General features: G+C 34.8%; 1 protein-coding gene across 5 annotated transcripts in view; it reads left to right on the top strand.

The window, feature by feature from the left end:
- The window catches only part of RABGAP1L (RAB GTPase activating protein 1 like), an 856710-nt gene that overhangs the window by 92438 nt on the left and 746608 nt on the right, over positions 1–17664 (top strand). For 4 of the 5 annotated variants that reach the window (XM_030823945.1, XM_012511351.2, XM_003258906.3 and 1 more), the window contains exons 8-9: positions 11741–11807; positions 17374–17476. In XM_030823945.1, coding sequence (XP_030679805.1) covers positions 11741–11807; positions 17374–17476 — 170 coding nt within the window. The remainder of the gene's footprint in view (positions 1–11740; positions 11808–17373; positions 17477–17664) is intronic. The other variant, XM_030823947.1, reaches the window with a different exon arrangement.

Below are 17664 nucleotides of genomic sequence, written 5' to 3'. Positions count from 1 at the left end.
TGACTAGCTGCCATTATTATGGGTTTTGGTATCACCACATACAGAAATATTGCAAAAGATTTCTTGCATACTAACACATTGATATGTATTTTTAAAGCCTTGATAGTGTTTAAAATACATTATTACTGGCACTGTTACCTAAATGCACTATTACTAGCACTATTACTTAGCACCCACTTGGATGCTTTGAATAGTTTGCTATGCTCAATATTCCAAAGGTGAGAAAAGAGAAGGGAAAATTTTTTCAGTCTTTGCCATATTAATGCTCTGTCTAGTTGATTTTTTTTGCCAAGTATTACTTCTTATTTCAGGATAAAATGATTCAAGACAAATAATACCATATACATTTAGAAAATGGGCCTCTTTATTATTCCTTAACATGAAGAGGTTCCAATAATGGTAATTTCAGGCCTTGGGGAAGGGTAATCGGGAAGCGATTTTTGGCACCAGGTTTTATGTCTGTCTATCACTCTGTTCTCAGGGGTCTGCCCTCATATTAATACTTGTGCTAACCAGAATGAAGTAGTGATACAGCAAGCAGAATATAATGATTAGAGTTGTTATAAGCACACAACTCAATTTGCAGGGAGTAACATGGGCCAACACTGTTGGAAAAGAAGGATTTCCATGAGCCACTTCTATCTCACATTGATTTGGGGGGATACAATCATTATACATACATTAGAAAAACATCATTTCTAAAAGGCAGTGATCATATCAGATCATGTAGTTTGATCATTTGGAGGGTTCAGTGATATGCCTCTTTCGGTAGCAATTTTGCTTCAGTTTTCAATTTGTGCTTGCTGGCTTGCAGCACAATCTATATAATGAGAAACTGAAGTGATAAGAACCATACCGTGTAGCATGGGTGGTTGATAGTACCTTTCCTTGTGTTATTTTCTTGAGGAAAAGACATCCTAGACAAGGAGTACTGAAAAAATCACCCGGGGACTCTCTTCTTCTCACGAAACAGTTTTTTAGTGTGATTTGACATCACTAAATTTGATGGACAGTAGAATTTGAATTATTATTTTTTGACTGCTCTAACTTGATGTTAGACCATTCTGAGGGTCTTTTGCTGAATTTACTTAGTACTTATTTTTACTTTTGCCTTAGCAAGTTGTTACAGTTTTATTTAGGTAAAAAATCAAGTTACTGTCTTGAAGTTGCCTAGATGTTAGTCTGATTTGGATGTTTTATTCTCTTATGTGAATTAGTACATTTATGAACTTTTACAGCAAAATAAAGAATTTTAGATGTTATAATAATTTCTCTTAGAGGATATCATTCCTCCCCTTCCTGAAAATGGGAATAGATTAGTGGGATGATCCATATTCTGCATAATATTTTAAAAGCTACCCTGTGAGCTTACTCACTTGTCCTTTTTGTGTTTTCTTTTAAGGCAGTAGAAGGATAACTCTCTTTTTCCATAGGAAAACAGGTATTACTTACTTATATGAAAGTACTTTCATTGTTCTCTGTTAATGATTTCATGTGACAATTGATAGAAAGCTGTTGGCATTTTCAGGTGAATAATTTGGGGAGTGGATAATTGGAAGCTTCTATCTGACTCTCAGCCTTTGAACTGAAACTTGTAAACAGGACAGAATTTTCAGCATCTTTTCATTGCTGGCTTCTGTTGGCACCAAGTGGGGAGAGGCGGCATCATGGTTTAAGTATTAAATATGGATGTAGTACTATTACCTTTTTAGCATCGTATTTTAAGAAATACTTTTAAAATATGAGCAATGAAAACATATATTGTTGTCTGTAATGTGTTCTCATGAGTTGATTGATTCTAGATGTTTTGGAGCTCATTAAAAAAAATTCCAGTTTGAAGTAATTGTAGATGCACAAGAAATTGCAATAATAGTGTAGAGATGCTCCATGTATGCTTCCCCATTTCCCCCTATGGTAACATCTTACATAACCATAGTACAGTATCACAGCTAGGAAATTGGCATTGGTACAATTTGCAGACCTGTATTGCAGCTCTTTTTGAATCCTTTAATAAATCACAGTATACTTCTATAATATAAACATTTAATTTATTGGTTTAAGAAATTTGGATATGTAGCCTGGCTGCTAATTAGAAGAGATTGGATATTTTAACCATATCCTACCCAGTTACCAGGTTATTGCCTCTTGGCTCCAAATCTGTCCTCTTACCTGATCTGCATTAATGGAGCTTTAAACATTTCTTCTTTGCAGCAAGCACAATATTAAATTATGCCAGTAGAGGGTGTTGCAGGGACACTGCAGAAAGATGGGGTTTCTTTTGTTTCTGATGTGTTACATTTATTGTTTTCTTTCTCTTGCTTATTATAAGATCCAGGGACATCCAGTGATGCTGTGCTTTTGCTGATGTTTGGTTCAACCCAGCTGTGCACCCAGTGCATGCAGTCCCTCCGTGAGCTCATAGCTTTGGTTCTGTCTCAGTGAGGCCCTCCTACAGCCCTCCTGACACAGACACTGCGTGCCCCAGGCCTCGTACCACCCTGCCAGTGAGCTGACTCTGGAAGCCCTGATTTCCTTTGCCCACCTGCCTGCCAGCCTTTGTTGGCTGCAGCCCAGAGGGTTGTTTCCTGCTTGCCTTTGGTCTAGCTTTGCCTGGGCAGTCCAGCAAACTTCTTTGCTATTCATTGGGCTGTAATCCTGCCTTCTCCAGTGAGGTCTGAATACCAGCTTTGGTGAAAGGACGCAACTTCCAAGTTAGTTCTTCTTGTGGTACTCTCCCTTAGCTTTAGGGTTAGAATTGTCTTTATAGTTACTCTACTGTGACAGTTAATAATTCTTTATAGTAAATTTTCCCTGTTTACTGTGTTTTCTGTCCTAATCAAATCCTGACTTACAATATCTAATTGAATTAATATATAATGATATTAAGCAGTCCATAAAGTTTCTGATATTTTTCCAGGAAAAACAAAAAAGTGGTTATTTTAGATAATCTTTTTACTGTCACAATAATGGCAAGGAAAAAACAACTATTATTTCTACCATATGTTTATTTCCATTCCACGCACAGCCTTATTCATACTAAAGCAAGAAACCCTGCAAAGCAGATTATCTTTTATTATTTTTTTTTAATGAAGAGTAGGGAGCTAAAGCATTTTATTTTGCCTTGCTATGAAATCTAGCTTATAATTGGCAACACAAGTATTTGAATCAAGACCATCTTGCTATTCTTCCTAAAGCCTTTTCATTTGACTCTTCTGTATGACTTTCGTTCTTTTTTTGGGGCTGGGGGATGTTTGCAGGGGTCAGTATTAAGTACCTATAAATAGGATATGATTATTTTATTTCTTTAGTAAATATTGTTTAGTTACTCATATTTTATCTGTATTTGTAATAGTAGCATAGTTGTTTTATTCCCTTTTCAAGATCTTTGGATCATTTGAAGGGAAGAGGGAGGAAGACTTAAAAATGTTATTTTTTTTTAGTAGGACTTTAAGCAATTAATTAAAAGTTAAATATGTCTTATAGGTGAAATTTTGTATTTGTGCTTTAAATATTTGATTTTTAAAATTTTCAGTATATTTTAATAAATTTACTCATTCTTTTTATTTCCTTGTTATTTTAAAAATTTTAAAGTTGTATATATTTAGGTGAATTATTTCATTATTCCACTGTACTACAAGAAACTTAATTCTTTTATAATATGAAATGTCCATGCTTTTAAGGCTAATTTCCTACTTGTATACTATATTTTATTCCATTTTGCCATCTCAAAGACATTGTTTAAGCAGTCTTTCTTCTACCACACTTGCTTGTTAGATTAGCCCATCCAGTCTCATGACTTTAAATATATCTATAACTGGATGATTCCAAATGTTTATCTCTGATCTGAAGTCTCCAGACTTATATATTCAACAACTTCAGATCTTCATCTGGCATCTCAAAGTTAATATGTTCAAAAATCAAACTAAAAAATCAAGTTTGACACTGTCCCAAACTTGTTCCTCCTGTAATTTCTCACAGTCTTTTTAATTTGTAACTTGATCTTTCCAATTATTGTAGATGAAAAACTTGGCATTTTCAACTCCTTTTTCTCTCACTCTACCTCTAATTCTTCATTAAGTCATATTAGTTCTACTTCCAACTGTGTAAAGAAAGATAAAACCCTAGAGGAAAGGGATTAAAGAAAAAATACGAATAGAAATGGGAAAAAATGTAGACTGTAGATAAAAGAAAAAAATTAGAAAAAAAATGACAATCAAGAGAAAAAGAAATGGGAACTCCAAGTCTAATCACTAGTATTCTTATTTTATCAAAAGTTAATGTAGGTACTTTTGCTGTAAATTTTCTCATAAAATTGAATTCATCATTTTTTGCCCATGTTTGGTTCAGCCCTATCTACATGTGTTTTATGAGCGATAATCAGGAATCAGTAGCCTGCAAAATCAGCCTTTATGAAGGAGAAAAATGGACTTTTGTTAATTAGCTGTAGCTATACAGGGGAAGATAATCCTTTTCTTTATGCTTTTAGATGTTTTTGAATAGTGTTTACAAATATATTCAATTGTAAAAATACTTGTAAATTAGCACCTGTTTATTTTGATGCGTATACCTAGTATCTGCAAAAGCCCAAATAACGTATCACTATCTGAATGTCCTGTATTAGTCTTACTGAAATGGAAAAGCAAAATTATTGATTTTAAATGTTTTAAGCAGGGATTAAACCATGTCAGACTTTGAAATTTATTGGTTTTCTTGTTATGATCATTTTTAATATATTTTAAAATCTGACTGTAGCTAAGTTCTCATTTTGTGTTTGAAGGGACTTAGTAAAAGTACTCATATTTGGTGGGAGGATGGCTTGAACCAGGAGGTGTAGGTTGCAGAGCTGAGATTGTGCCACTGCACTCCAGCCTGGGTGACAGAGCTGGAGCCTGTCTCAAAAAAAAAAAAAAAAAAAAAAGAAGAAGGAAAGCACTCATATTTGAGTTATTCTGCATTTTGAATTTTGACCCTTTATTAATGTGAGAATTAATGGGAATATTATTGCTAAGGATGGTATGGAGGGTTTTTTGTTTTTAGTTTTCAAATTTATTCAGTGAAAAATTTTAAAAACATTGACCCAAAATATTCTTCTTTCTGTATGTTATTTTCTCTGTACTGGTATTTTTTTTTTGTTTTTGAAATTTATTGGTTGAAAATTAAAAAAAAAATGGACCTAAGATATTCTTCTTTTATAGCCTATCTGCATCTTAAATTCTCTATACTGGTAGCAGCTCTATGGCAGTCCTAAGATATTTTAGGTTATTTTTTTTCTTGGTGATTTTTCCTAGTGTTCTAGGAAATCTAAGATAGTTAGTTAGTTACATAGATAGATAGATAGATAAAACGATTTCCTACCTGATGAATGAAAAGAGTAACCAATTTTTAAATCTGGAGAGACTCCTCCTTCCTATTACTAATATCACTGAAGCTACTAGAGTGAAATTTTTAGGATAAATAGCTACGGAGTACCCTCATCTGGGTTTGAATCTTGGCTTTACAGTGATCTTGGTCAAGTTATTTAACTTCTCTGTGCTTCAGTTTGCAATTTGTAAATTGTGAATAAAACTTACCTCTGAAGATTGTGGGGAGAAGATTAGCAAGTAACTGTAAAGTGTTCACAATAATGCTTAATAAATGCATGCTATTATTACTGTTAGGGATACTATTACAACAACCACAGTTAAGATTTTAAGACTATTGGTCTTTTTTTTTGAGTGATAATCAGAAGTAAGTAACCTGCAAAATCAGAGTAGACTGCTACCGTCGGAAGGCAAAATCTTGGCTAGGGTTCTTTAGAACCTATGTGTATATACAGGCAGTCCTTGCTTTGTAGTTATGGTATACATTATTTTCTCTTACCATGGTTCAGTTATAACACTAGTCTCCCAAACACATGGTTCAAATTTCTGTTACCATAGTATATTAACAGAGTAATTGCATAACAAACTCTGCTGTTCAGTCCACAAGTCACTATGTACATACATGATTAGTGACCAATCATGTCACTTCTTCCAAAGTCTGTTGGTGATTGGTCACTGTGTATCTGTTATTCACTTTATTTACAGATAGCAAAGTATGTGGTTGTGTTGCCTCTTTGTCCCCGGTAATAAATCCATTTGACATTTTACAAAAATGGATAATCCAAAGAGGAAATTGGCCAACAAAGCTAACAGTGCTACAAAGAAATGAAAAGTCATAATGCTGAAAGTGAAATTGCATGTAGTTTTAGAAGATGCACAGTCTTAGCAGATTTGCAAATGGCAACAGCAAAATGAAGACAGGATGAGACCTAGGCCTGTATAAAGTTGTGATATGAACCATATTGAAGAAGTATGATAAATTTAAAAAAATGATAAAATCACTCCAACATCCTTTAGTTTAAGTTTCACTAGGAACAGAAAGCTGCTTATGGTTTAACTGAAGCATGTACTTCTGCTTTGGATTGAAGACTGTAATAAACAAAAATTCCAGTTTTGCTAGCATGTCAGCCAAAATATTGAAGTTAGATGCCACATCAAAAGGAAATAGTAATTATAAGGAGACTGGAGATTATGCAATTTCTTCATCTCAATTTTGGGAGAAATATGACATAAAGCATGCAGTTGAAGGCATCATTTCAGGGAACAACAATGAATATTATGTCTGTAGTATAGCAAACTTTTACTTTGCTATAGAAGTAACTTTGAAGGATCTGAATAGGACACTTAACGGAGATGTAGAAGAAATAGCTGTCTGTGGGAGTGTTGACCCTGTTGCTATTCAGTGGACTCTAGATATGCAACCAGATGAACTTTGTGAAGATGAACTTATCAACGTAAATAAGGAAAGTGGTTGTGATGAAAAGGATGAATGTTCCAGGGGAAATGACTCTGGCAAATTTTTCACATTAAAGGAACTCTTGGAGTTATTTCACAACATTGAACATGCAAAGGATAAAGTTTGGAAGCTAATCCAAACTTAGAAAGGAATATGACAGTCTGCCAAGATAGAAAAGATACTTCGTATTGTAAATTATATGAGAAGGCAGCAAGCACTGTTCAATATATTCTTGATAAGTTTTTTTTTCAAATAATTAAAATACTTTAATTTTTGTGCTTGAAACAACGAAGTGCTAAATAAACAATAGTTTAACTTTTTAACAATTGTCCTATACATTTATAACTGAAAGTAAGAGAGTTTTTGAAGTTTGGACAAAAATTTTTAAAGGTTACTGAAGAGTAATTTTTCCCCTTGAAAATATGATCATTTTATATACAGTTTTGCTTATATGGTTGTTTTTGTGGTTCCACACCACTGTACATAGTGACAAATGCCTGCGTATCTTTCTCTACTTCAGTCTTTTTAGTAAGGGAAATAACAGTCTCATTGACACAATAGAAGATTTGCCCAATTATCTTTTTGCTTTAGCCCCTTTGGGGAGACTGACTGAGATTCCAACTTTTATGAAATTATTTAGTTTTAGTGTTTTGCATAAAGTTTTGAAAAACTATGATTGTATTATAGATTTTCTTATTTGCAGTTCTGTTTTTCCCCTTCTATTATGCTGTCACTTTTTCATTTTTTTTTTTTTTTTGAGACGGAGTCTTGCTCTGTCACCCAGGCAGGAGTGCAGTGGCGCAATCTTGGCTCACTGCAAGCTCTGCCTCCTGGGTTCACGCCATTCTCCTGCCTCAGCCTTCTCGGTAGCTGAGATTACAGGTGCCCGCCACCACGCCCGGCTAATTTTTTTTGTATTAAAAAATGCTAAAAAGTAGAGACGGAGGTTTCACCGTATTAGCCAGGATGGTCTCGATCTCCTGACCTCATGATCTGCCCGCCTCGGCCTCCCAAAGTGCTGGGATTACAGGCGTGAGTCACTGCACCCGGCCACTTTTTCATTTTTAATAATAAAAGTTTAGTACAGCAAGAGACCGTGTTCTTTTCCTCTCTCTCTCCTTCCCTACCTTCCATTTTTATCTTCATGGAGATATATGTAATTCCTAATGATTTGATAGACTAAAGGTAAAAGTTTTTAAAAAATTAGTTTCATATTGCAAGACATTAATACAACATCTGTTTTTCTCACTTTTTCCTGCAATTAAGTCTAAAGCCATATTAGTGATACAGAGTTTTTGGTATTTGTTCTAGAGGTTAACTTGGTGTTAAAAGCTGCTTAAAGTTCTATTTTGAGTAAACACTCACTAAGTACTACTATGAAAGGCAGAGCTTTCTCTTCTTAATGATAATGGCAATTATAATAATGATTTATAATTATCAACTGTTTTATAGTTTACAGTGCCCTTTCACCATGAGTTTTTTCTTTTTTTGTTTTTTTTTTTTTGAGATGGAGTCTTGCTCTGTTGCCCAGGCTGGAGTGCAGTGGCGTGATCTCGGCTCACACAAGCTCCGCCTCCCCGGTTCATGCCATTCTCTCGCCTCAGCCTCCTGAGTAGCTGGGACTACAGGCGCCTGCAACCATGCCCCGCTAATTTTTTTGTATTTTTAGTAGAGACGGGGTTTCATCTTGTTAGCCAGGATGGTCTCGATCTCCTGACCTCATGATCCGCCCGCCTCGGCCTCCCAAAGTGCTGGGATTACAGGCGTGAGCCACCATGCCCGGCCAGGAGTTTTTTCATGTTGAGTTCACATTGACGTAATGAGCATGAAAGCAAGTATTTGTACTTTAGAAATGTGGAAAGTGAGACTTTGAGGTTTGCAATTTGCCCAGGGTCTCTCAGGGAGTTTATAGTCTTTTACTGATAGCCCTTGGCCGGCTGTAATGTAAAAGACGATATAGTTTTGTAGTGATAGACATGGGCATGAATCCCAGTCCTGTAACTTAGTAGCTATGTGGCTTTGGGCAAAGCCATTGTTTTTGAAAATCAGTTTTATCATTTGTTGTATGAGGGTTGCCTTGAAATTTAAATGTAACAGTATAGTAGAGCCTGGCTTAAAGTTAAGACATTCAGTAAACAATATCTGTTATTATGATAATAATTGATATAATAGCATCATCAGCTCATTCTCAGGAGGTTGATTTCAATTTTTCAGTGAAATCAGCTATTCACTATATTATAAATTATGTTGGATGTCTCTTCTATACTTTGTTAATATTATGTACTTACAGGTATTTTAGAACTAATGATATCAGATTCTAATTGCCTGTTTACTTATTTTCCCCCCCACTATACTGTAAACTCCTTGAGAAAATAGGTGGGATAGCAATTTGCTTTTTACCTTATCTACAGAGTTAATAAGAGACTGTTGAATGCTTTGAACTCCCCAGTGAAACACTTAATACTCCTATTAGGTGTTAATGTTACTAATAATATCTATCTAATTTCTGACACATTATTCCTAACAGATCTTGCTGGCCTCCATAGGAATCCTGATGTGCTTTAATGAAGTGTAATTTTGAAAATGACTAATACAGCTTGACAGAAAATAATTATGTAATTTAAGTGCTTAAAGTTCATGTATTATACCTTTCCTGTTTGCTAGAAGAGGGAGCAGAGTCCCAGGGGGTTAGGTGCTTTCTCTAAGGTCATGCTGGTTGGTGGCAGGCCTTTTTTTTTTTTTCAAGCCAAGGAAAGATTAGTGCATTAAAGATTATCAAAATAAGGTGATGAGTATTGCTACTTAAGAAAAATCCAAACCTCTAAGGCTACTTTTGCAGTATAATGTAATATAGAAATATTATGCTAAGAAAAGGTGAAATTTTATCATTCACCTGGAAGTGCTTGAGAAACATAAACTTTAACTTTTATTAGCCATTAGACATTACAAAAGGTAGGAGGGTGGGAGAGTGGGGTGAAGGTTGAAAGATTACCTATTGGTTACAATGTTCAGTCTTTGGTTGATGGGTACTCTAAAAGCCCAGACAGACTTTATCTCTACATAATGTATACATGTAAGAAATCTGCACTTGTAATCAAAAAATAAAAATTAAAAAAACATAAGAAATCTTTTTCTGCCTTAAAAAATAAAAAAATCCTTTAAATTTTCCAAAAGAACAAAAAGAAAGAGAGTATACTTTCCAGACTGTTAGCATTATTTCCTAAGGAGGCTGAGAGAAGGGAGAAATTATTTTTTCTTTACATACTTTGGTATTTGTTAACTTATTATGGTGACTATATAATGGGTTTGTAATTTAAACCCTATAATATAGAACATTGTTCTTAAAACAAAAAACCATTAGAGATGCAAGCTGAAGCAAAGTATGTAGGGATGTGTGAGATAAATCTGTTCTCATTGACCTAACTTTTTAGAGAGTCCAAATTTTATTTCTAAAAAAGAATTAAATCTTTTATTCTTCTTTAGCAAGAATTTAGGGCAGTAGTATAAGAAATAGTACAGTGAATTGCATGATTAATTATTATTTAATTTAAGTAGACAGTGTTTATTACAAGAACTCATAGGAGAGAGATCATAGCAGTATATAGTTGAAACTATGAATGCTAGAGTATAATTATTTCTCTTGTAGATTATATTTTGTTCTCTGTATTTGAAAAGTTATCCTCAGAGCTTACCAACTTTAGCTTTGCTATGTACCTGATCATTTTTGGGTGCCAGAAGGAAGTCTTGAGCAAGTGATCCTCAAGCACTTACAGGAAGTATATATTTACTCCTTACTAAGCTTACATTTGGACAGGACCAATGATCTTGCTCATGTAAGCATTAGCCATGATACTAGGAGAGTAAACCTTTGAAAAACAACCAGGATCAGAATAGTGGTTGAGTGGTTAGCTGCCACTATTTTGAAATTGAAAAAGTCTTATGTTTAATGTAGTTATATTCTTCATCCTTTCTATAAATTGTTACATAGCATATCTTGAAGTTTTGGGAAACTACAATAAAAACATTCTTGTGTGTGGGTATGCATTGTTGGCAGAGGGACCCTGTGGACAGATTACATTGCTTCTCAAGTTACGAGACCTATAATATAGCAATATGAATTTGGGTAAATTGCTTAACTTCTCTGGACTTTACTTTGCTTACATGTAAAGTGGAATTAATAATAGCCTAACAAACATAAAAATCTTAGAGTTAGCTGAATTTTAGAGCTTATGCAAATCCTTTACAAATAAAGTAGCAGTGTTGATGGGATTCCTAAAGCTTCTCTGGCATCAGGAAGCACAGAACAATATTAAATAGTTAACAGTATATTAAAAATATGTTGGATATATCTTCACTAATAGCACATTTAGTAATAAAGTTTGTATAACTTTTTTTTTTTTTAAACTGAGGATATAGTATTAACATGCTACTTAGTGAACATGACTGTGGAGGGCCAGGGTAATAGTTTGCTTTCTTTTTAATCTGGTTTGATGCAAAGAGAGCATAGTGTCATCTTCTTATTTTTAAAAACCTCTTTTTTGGTTTAACTGGGTTAATCGATTTCGACCTATATGTTTGGAATACGTCTAAGGCAAATAAAATCTCTTATCTCCCTAGAAACTAATTTGTATCTCAGTACCATATTTTCTTTCAATTAACAACTTATGGCCACTTTTATGGCAGTTTCTTATCATTGGTAATATTTTACATGCAAATACAGATCTGGAAATTTAGATGACTTATTTCTGTGTGATTTTATTATCTATCTTCATAAATACTTATTTCTGGTGTTCTTAGAAAAAAAACTAAAGCTTATAAATACAGAGCTCAGGTTATATGGTTATTGTAAAAAGGCTTTTTGCTCACTGGGCTTCTATATATTCTTGATACCTTATTTCTCCTTTTTTTCCCCCAATATTTTCAGATGTTTTGGAATGTTATTAAGCCCAGGTCGAAACGTGAAGAACAGTGACATGCATTTACTGGATATGGTAATGATAATCTTAAGCACCTTAACCAAGTATAGATGATAGTTATTTTATATTTGACAAGTATTTTCTATTTACAAATTTTGTCATATTGTCAAAATCATTTTTTGCAGCTGTGTGATAGTAATAATTAAATTTGGAAACGCAAACTTAAAATTACTTGTGAAAGAGGAATTCAGGACAATTTCCACCAAAACAGTCATATGCAACAAATAAAAGGATTGTATTATGACAATGTCCATTTATTTTTTTGGCTTCTTAGAAAGATGTCTTTTCTTTGAACCTGTAGTAACAAGTACATGATTATAACAAGCATCTCCAGAGTGAATATGGTGCCTTTCATTTATTTTAATGCACTGTTATTAATTTGAGTTTGTGATGGGTACTTTTGTTTTCTTTAAAGCGTTTCCCTTTCTGAATTTCTTCTTGATTACCTGTCCTTAGCAAAGTACACTTATTCTAGGAGTAATATTTATTTAAGGAATGGCCTTCAAGGTTAATATATATTTAACAGTTGATATTTAGTGTAAAAGTAGCAAGCTGTTTTAACTTTCAAATAGAAATACCTTCTAATATTGCAGTTAGTGAAAACATTTAATTTGTGATTTGGAGATGTTATAGGAAAATAATCATCTTAGAGTAAGTATAAAGTTTCTTACTGAACTGAGATTCTTATATTTAGTGATAATAAGCACTATATGCTTTCTTCTTTTCAGCTGTGTTTTGCAAATATCAGTTAAACATTACTAATTAGGTCAACTTTTTTTTGAGTAATTTCATGGTAATATCAATACTGATTTTATAGCAGTACAGGAATGGTTTATTCAGGCTTTTGGGTACTTGTTTGTCTGCTAAGTGTTGTGTGAAGTGATGAGGTTTTGCATATAAGTAAAATATAGCTCTTGCCATCTGTGGGTTCATGGTCTTGTGGGAAACAAACTTTTTAGTATCTGGTGGTACTACAAGCCACAGAAATATAGAGGAAGCACTGCCTGAATAGGTCAGGTAAGGACAACCAGTTAAATTGACTATTAAAACATAAATTAGCTATTGATCTATGTCTCTTACATCTTTTTTTTTTTTTTAACACATATCAGTAATGAAAGTGGTTTTACCTAAGGCAAGCCATTAGCATTTTGGAGCTCTGAAAATTCCATGAGGAAGTAGATTAGGAGGATTGAAATATTAAAAACTTTTAAGATCCTAGGTCCAAATTAATCATGGTCTTTCAGAGTTTAAAAGACTAAGATGAATTACTGCAGAGATTTGTCCATAAAACCTAAATTCAGATTACAGAATTATAGAACTGGTATAAACTTCTGAGTCCCTTTCACTATGTCTGTCTAACTTTCAGAACAGTCCTCCCCACCTTTGAGTCAATATCTAAATCAAAAGAGTTGTGAGCATTCATGCTCTCAGACAGAGAAGGGGCTTACTTGCAACAAATAGTTGGGCAAATGAGAGGCTTGTATTTGCAATGATTAGCAGTTGTGATTTGTTATTACCCAGTGTTGTTAATCTTCATAGTGGACATTGAACCTCAGCTAGACTACTTCTAATGAAAAGAAACTCATTAGCTTATGTTAAAGTCTAAGGGACAGTTCTGGTTGTTACAAAGTTATTTTTTTATAATCACCTGAAATCATAGTTCTTGTAACTTGGCCTAATTAGTCTTAATTCTGCCCTCTAGAACAAGATATTAATACTTTTACTCCTATGGCACTCCCAAATATCATGTGATCATCATGACAGGAAAGTCCTATTTATAAATGAAGATCTATTTTTCAGTGAAATGGCCAGATTACTTATATATAACAGTCACGTGCTGAGTGAGAAAATTTCCGTAAATGATGGACCCATACTTTAAGGTCGTCCTGCAAGATTTTTTTTTTAATTTTGTTTTATTTTATTTTGCACACAAAACAATAAACATTTTCTAAAAGTACATACGAACAAAAAGATGCATATCAAACATATTAGGAAGGCTGCACATGGGAAGATGGGGAATAGAAATGGGGGGTGGGAATTAAAGAAAATGAGAGAGGGACTTTGTATGGATCAATGATAATAACTCAATCCTCTATTTGACAAAGAAGAAGGATAAGGAAGTGGAAGAAAAAGAAAGTGGGATAAAGGATCAGAAAGGGAGGAAAATAGAAAAAATTAGAGTATGACTCCAGGGTAGACCTGTTTTGTTGTCGCTTGGTTCGTTGGTTTGACAGTTGTATTTTTCTTTCTTTTTTTTTTTTTTTTTTTTTTGAGACGGAGTCTTGCTCTGTCACCCAGGCTGGAGTACAGTGGTGCAATCTCGGATCACTGCAAGCTCCGCCTCCCGGGTTCATGCCATTCTCCTGCCTCAGCCTCTCCGAGTAGCTGGGACTACAGGCGCCCGTCACCATGCCCGGCTAATTTTTTTGTATTTTTAGTAGAGACGGGGTTTCACCATGGTCTCGATCTCCTGACCTCGTGATCCACCCGCCTCGGCCTCCCAAAGTGCTGGGATTACAAGTGTGAGCCACCGCGCCTGGCCAACAGTTGTATTTTTCATATGTTTTGCCATGTTGGCCAGGCTGGTCTTGAGCTCCTAGCCTCAAGTGATCAACCCGCCTCAGCCTCCCAGAGTACTGGGACTACAGGCGTGAGCCACCACATCTAGCCCCCACATTGCTTCTGGCCTCTGCGGTAGACCTCCCAGACGGGGCGGCCGGGCAGAGGCACTCCCCACATCCCAGATGGGGCGGCCAGGCAGAGGTGCTCCTCACTTCCCAGACGGTCGTCCTGCAAGATTATAATGTATTTTTACTGTACCTTTTCTGTGTTTCAGTACACAAATAGTATTGTTATAGTTGCTATCGTATTTGGTACAGTAACGTGCTGTACAAGTTTGTAGCCTTGGAGCAACAGGCTAGGCGTGTAGCACCTATACCATCTAGGTTTTTATAAGTACAGTGTATTCTATTTGCACAAAGAAATCACTTAATGACACATACCTTAGAACGTATCCCTATCATTAAGCAACAGGTGACTCCGTGTGTGTGTGTGTGTGTGTGTGTGTGTATACACACACAATTAGTTTTTTGGGAGAGTATAAGTAATAGAGACTCCATTTTCTTCCAATAATGAGGATATTTTTGGTCAAGATACTTGCAGGAATACGGAAATTAGAATTTTATTTTTTATTTTTTTGAGACAGTCTTGCTCTGTCACCCAGGTTGGAGTGCAATAGTGCAATCTTGGCTCGCTGCAACCTCTGCCTTGAGGGTTCAAGTGATTCTCCTGCTTGAGCCTCCCTAGTAGCTGGGATTACAGGTGCATGCCACCATATCCAGCTAATTTTTGTATTTTTAGTATAGACGGGGTTTTGCCATGTTGGCCAGGCTGACCTCGAACTCCTGACCTCAGGTGATCCGCCTGCCTTGGCCTCCCAAAGTGCTGGAATTACATGTGTGAGCCACTTCGCCCAGCCGAAAGTGAGAATTTTTTTTTTATTTTTAATTTTTTAATTTTTATTTTTTTATTATTTAGGTTTTAGAGTACATGTGCACAATGTGCAGGTTTGTTACATATGTATCCATGTGCCATGTTGTTTTGCTGCACCCATTAACTCGTCACAGTCATTGATACTTGGGAAAAGCCTAACAGCAAGGTACCAAGAAAAGCAGAAAACTCAGTAGAACTAGGTTTCTTGGAACTGGAACACAATTTAAAATTTTAAATTAAAGTCCTAGAGATTCCTCAGAAAGTTCATGGATCTTTACAATTAACCGTATATTAACACTAGACCAGTAGCTGTACCCACGGTTAAAAATACATTTTATGTTGTAATCTAGAATACTCATAATGTGTGGTGTATGTGCAAAAAAGCAAAAGTTTCATGAAACAGTTTTACATGTATGATGATTTCTGATATTTTCTCTTCCACTTGCTCCCTGCCCCCCTTCCTGCCTCCCAGTATCTGCTTTTGTTTTTTGTCTGTATAATTTATAATTTTTAAGGGTTTTTTATGTTTGTTTTCTCCATTTTCTCTTACCACTTAACAGTTTTCTAATACGCTGTTGTACTTTATATATTTTTTGCCTATTTCATAATTGTTGTAACTTTGTCTTATATGTGGCCTATCATGGCCTGACTTCTCATGAAAACCTTTTAGCTTCCACTGGTGACTGCCCACTTTTTTTGGTATTTGTTAATTGAAAGAGATTTTGAGCACTCAAACATCCACAAGTTCTGATCTTGAAATGGATTGAATTCTTTTTGGGTCAGAAGCCCATTCCTGTTCCAAATGGAGCCCTAATTAGGGAGCAGAGATGGAAGATAGGGGCCTGTGTACGTGCCTGTGTGTGTGTGTGTGTGTGTCTGTGTGTGTCTGTGTGTGTGTGTAGAGTGGAGAAAGAGACCATTAACGTATGAGTGTGTTGGGGCTGCTGAGAGGGTTTCGTTTACAAGTGACCTTGAGTGTGTTTCATCTCTGGAATGCATGGTCCCTGTGCTCAAGCTACACAATCTGATTAGTGAAGTATTACTAATACACTAGAAAAATATACATAGTAATTACCAAATGACTGACACAGTTTTATAGGGGGTTCAGAGAAACATCTGTGAATGGGTAATAATGAAAAAAGAAAAGTTTTTCTCTTTGTTTTAGTCTGACCCTTTTAAGTCTCTATTCATAATGTGAGGAAATTGCTACAAAAACTGAAATATTGTAGATACTGTTCATTTGCATATGGAAATACTTGTATGCTGTGTGTTGTTCTTTCATGGGACAACCTCTACCCCTCCTCTCTCCACACACATATACACAAGCTATAAGTAGCCTTGCTTTCGCCATAGGAGTTGCTGGCTTTTTTAGTGAGAGTCAAGAGCTGGCTTGGTAGTCTTAAAGAATGGAGGAGAAGAAGAGGAAGGAGAGAAGGGAAGAAAGAGGGAGTAAGTGTAACAGTAGAGGGAGAGAGTTAATACACTTGGATGTTGCTTACAAACCAAAAATTAGTCTCCTAATACTAATTTATGATTGTAAGAAAGTATACAAATATCTGACATATAGAAAATGATAAGTGTTAATTTTAAAGGTATTAATTGCTACAAACAATTAATATTTTAAGAATTCATTAAAAATTAGAATATTAGAAGAAAAATATTAACTTCCCCTACTGTGATTAGCTACTAGTTCAGTTTAACTGTCTTCAGCTAATTCTATATTATTGTTTTAATAGAAACCATATACATTCTTATGTTTATATGAGATTTGGACAATTGGCATCAAGATCAAGTTAAATATAACTTTGTAACAATATTATGTTTTTTTGGTTCAGCATGTAAGTATATGCCTCCTTTTATTAAAGGGTACGTGTCTTTAAATAGAAACCGTGCTGGAGGAAAGCTGTAGAAGAATTTAATATTTAAATAAATGCTTTTGTAGGATGAAAAGAATTTACAATGAATATAAAGCTCCTGCTTGACTGTAAATCCAAATTTTAATAAGTTGTATTGCTTAAAGTAAGATGTAATTTAAAGTAGTGATTTTTTTGATGTCTTTTATCAGTAATTACTGTTTGGATTTTTATAGGAATCCATGGGAAAGAGCTATGATGGGAGAGCTTATGTCATCACTGGCATGTGGAACCCCAATGCACCAATATTTCTGGCACTTAATGAGGAAACCCCAAAAGGTGACTTTTCTTAAAAGATCCCTTATTGTTTCCTTTACATTTTATATAATGAACAATGTTGTTTCATCATGTTTTTAAAAAAATTTGGATCTCAAAGTGGACATATTCTTTCTATTGAGAAGTTGAGGTTCATTTTTATTCTTTATGCTTCTATGGGGGAAATCTCTACTATTTAAAAAAATCCTCCC

Source organism: Nomascus leucogenys, chromosome 12 (assembly GCF_006542625.1).
Source record: "Nomascus leucogenys isolate Asia chromosome 12, Asia_NLE_v1, whole genome shotgun sequence".
Lineage (NCBI taxonomy): Eukaryota > Metazoa > Chordata > Mammalia > Primates > Hylobatidae > Nomascus > Nomascus leucogenys.
Note: the sequence above shows the minus strand (reverse complement) of the source record. Positions and strands in the feature narration are given on the sequence as shown.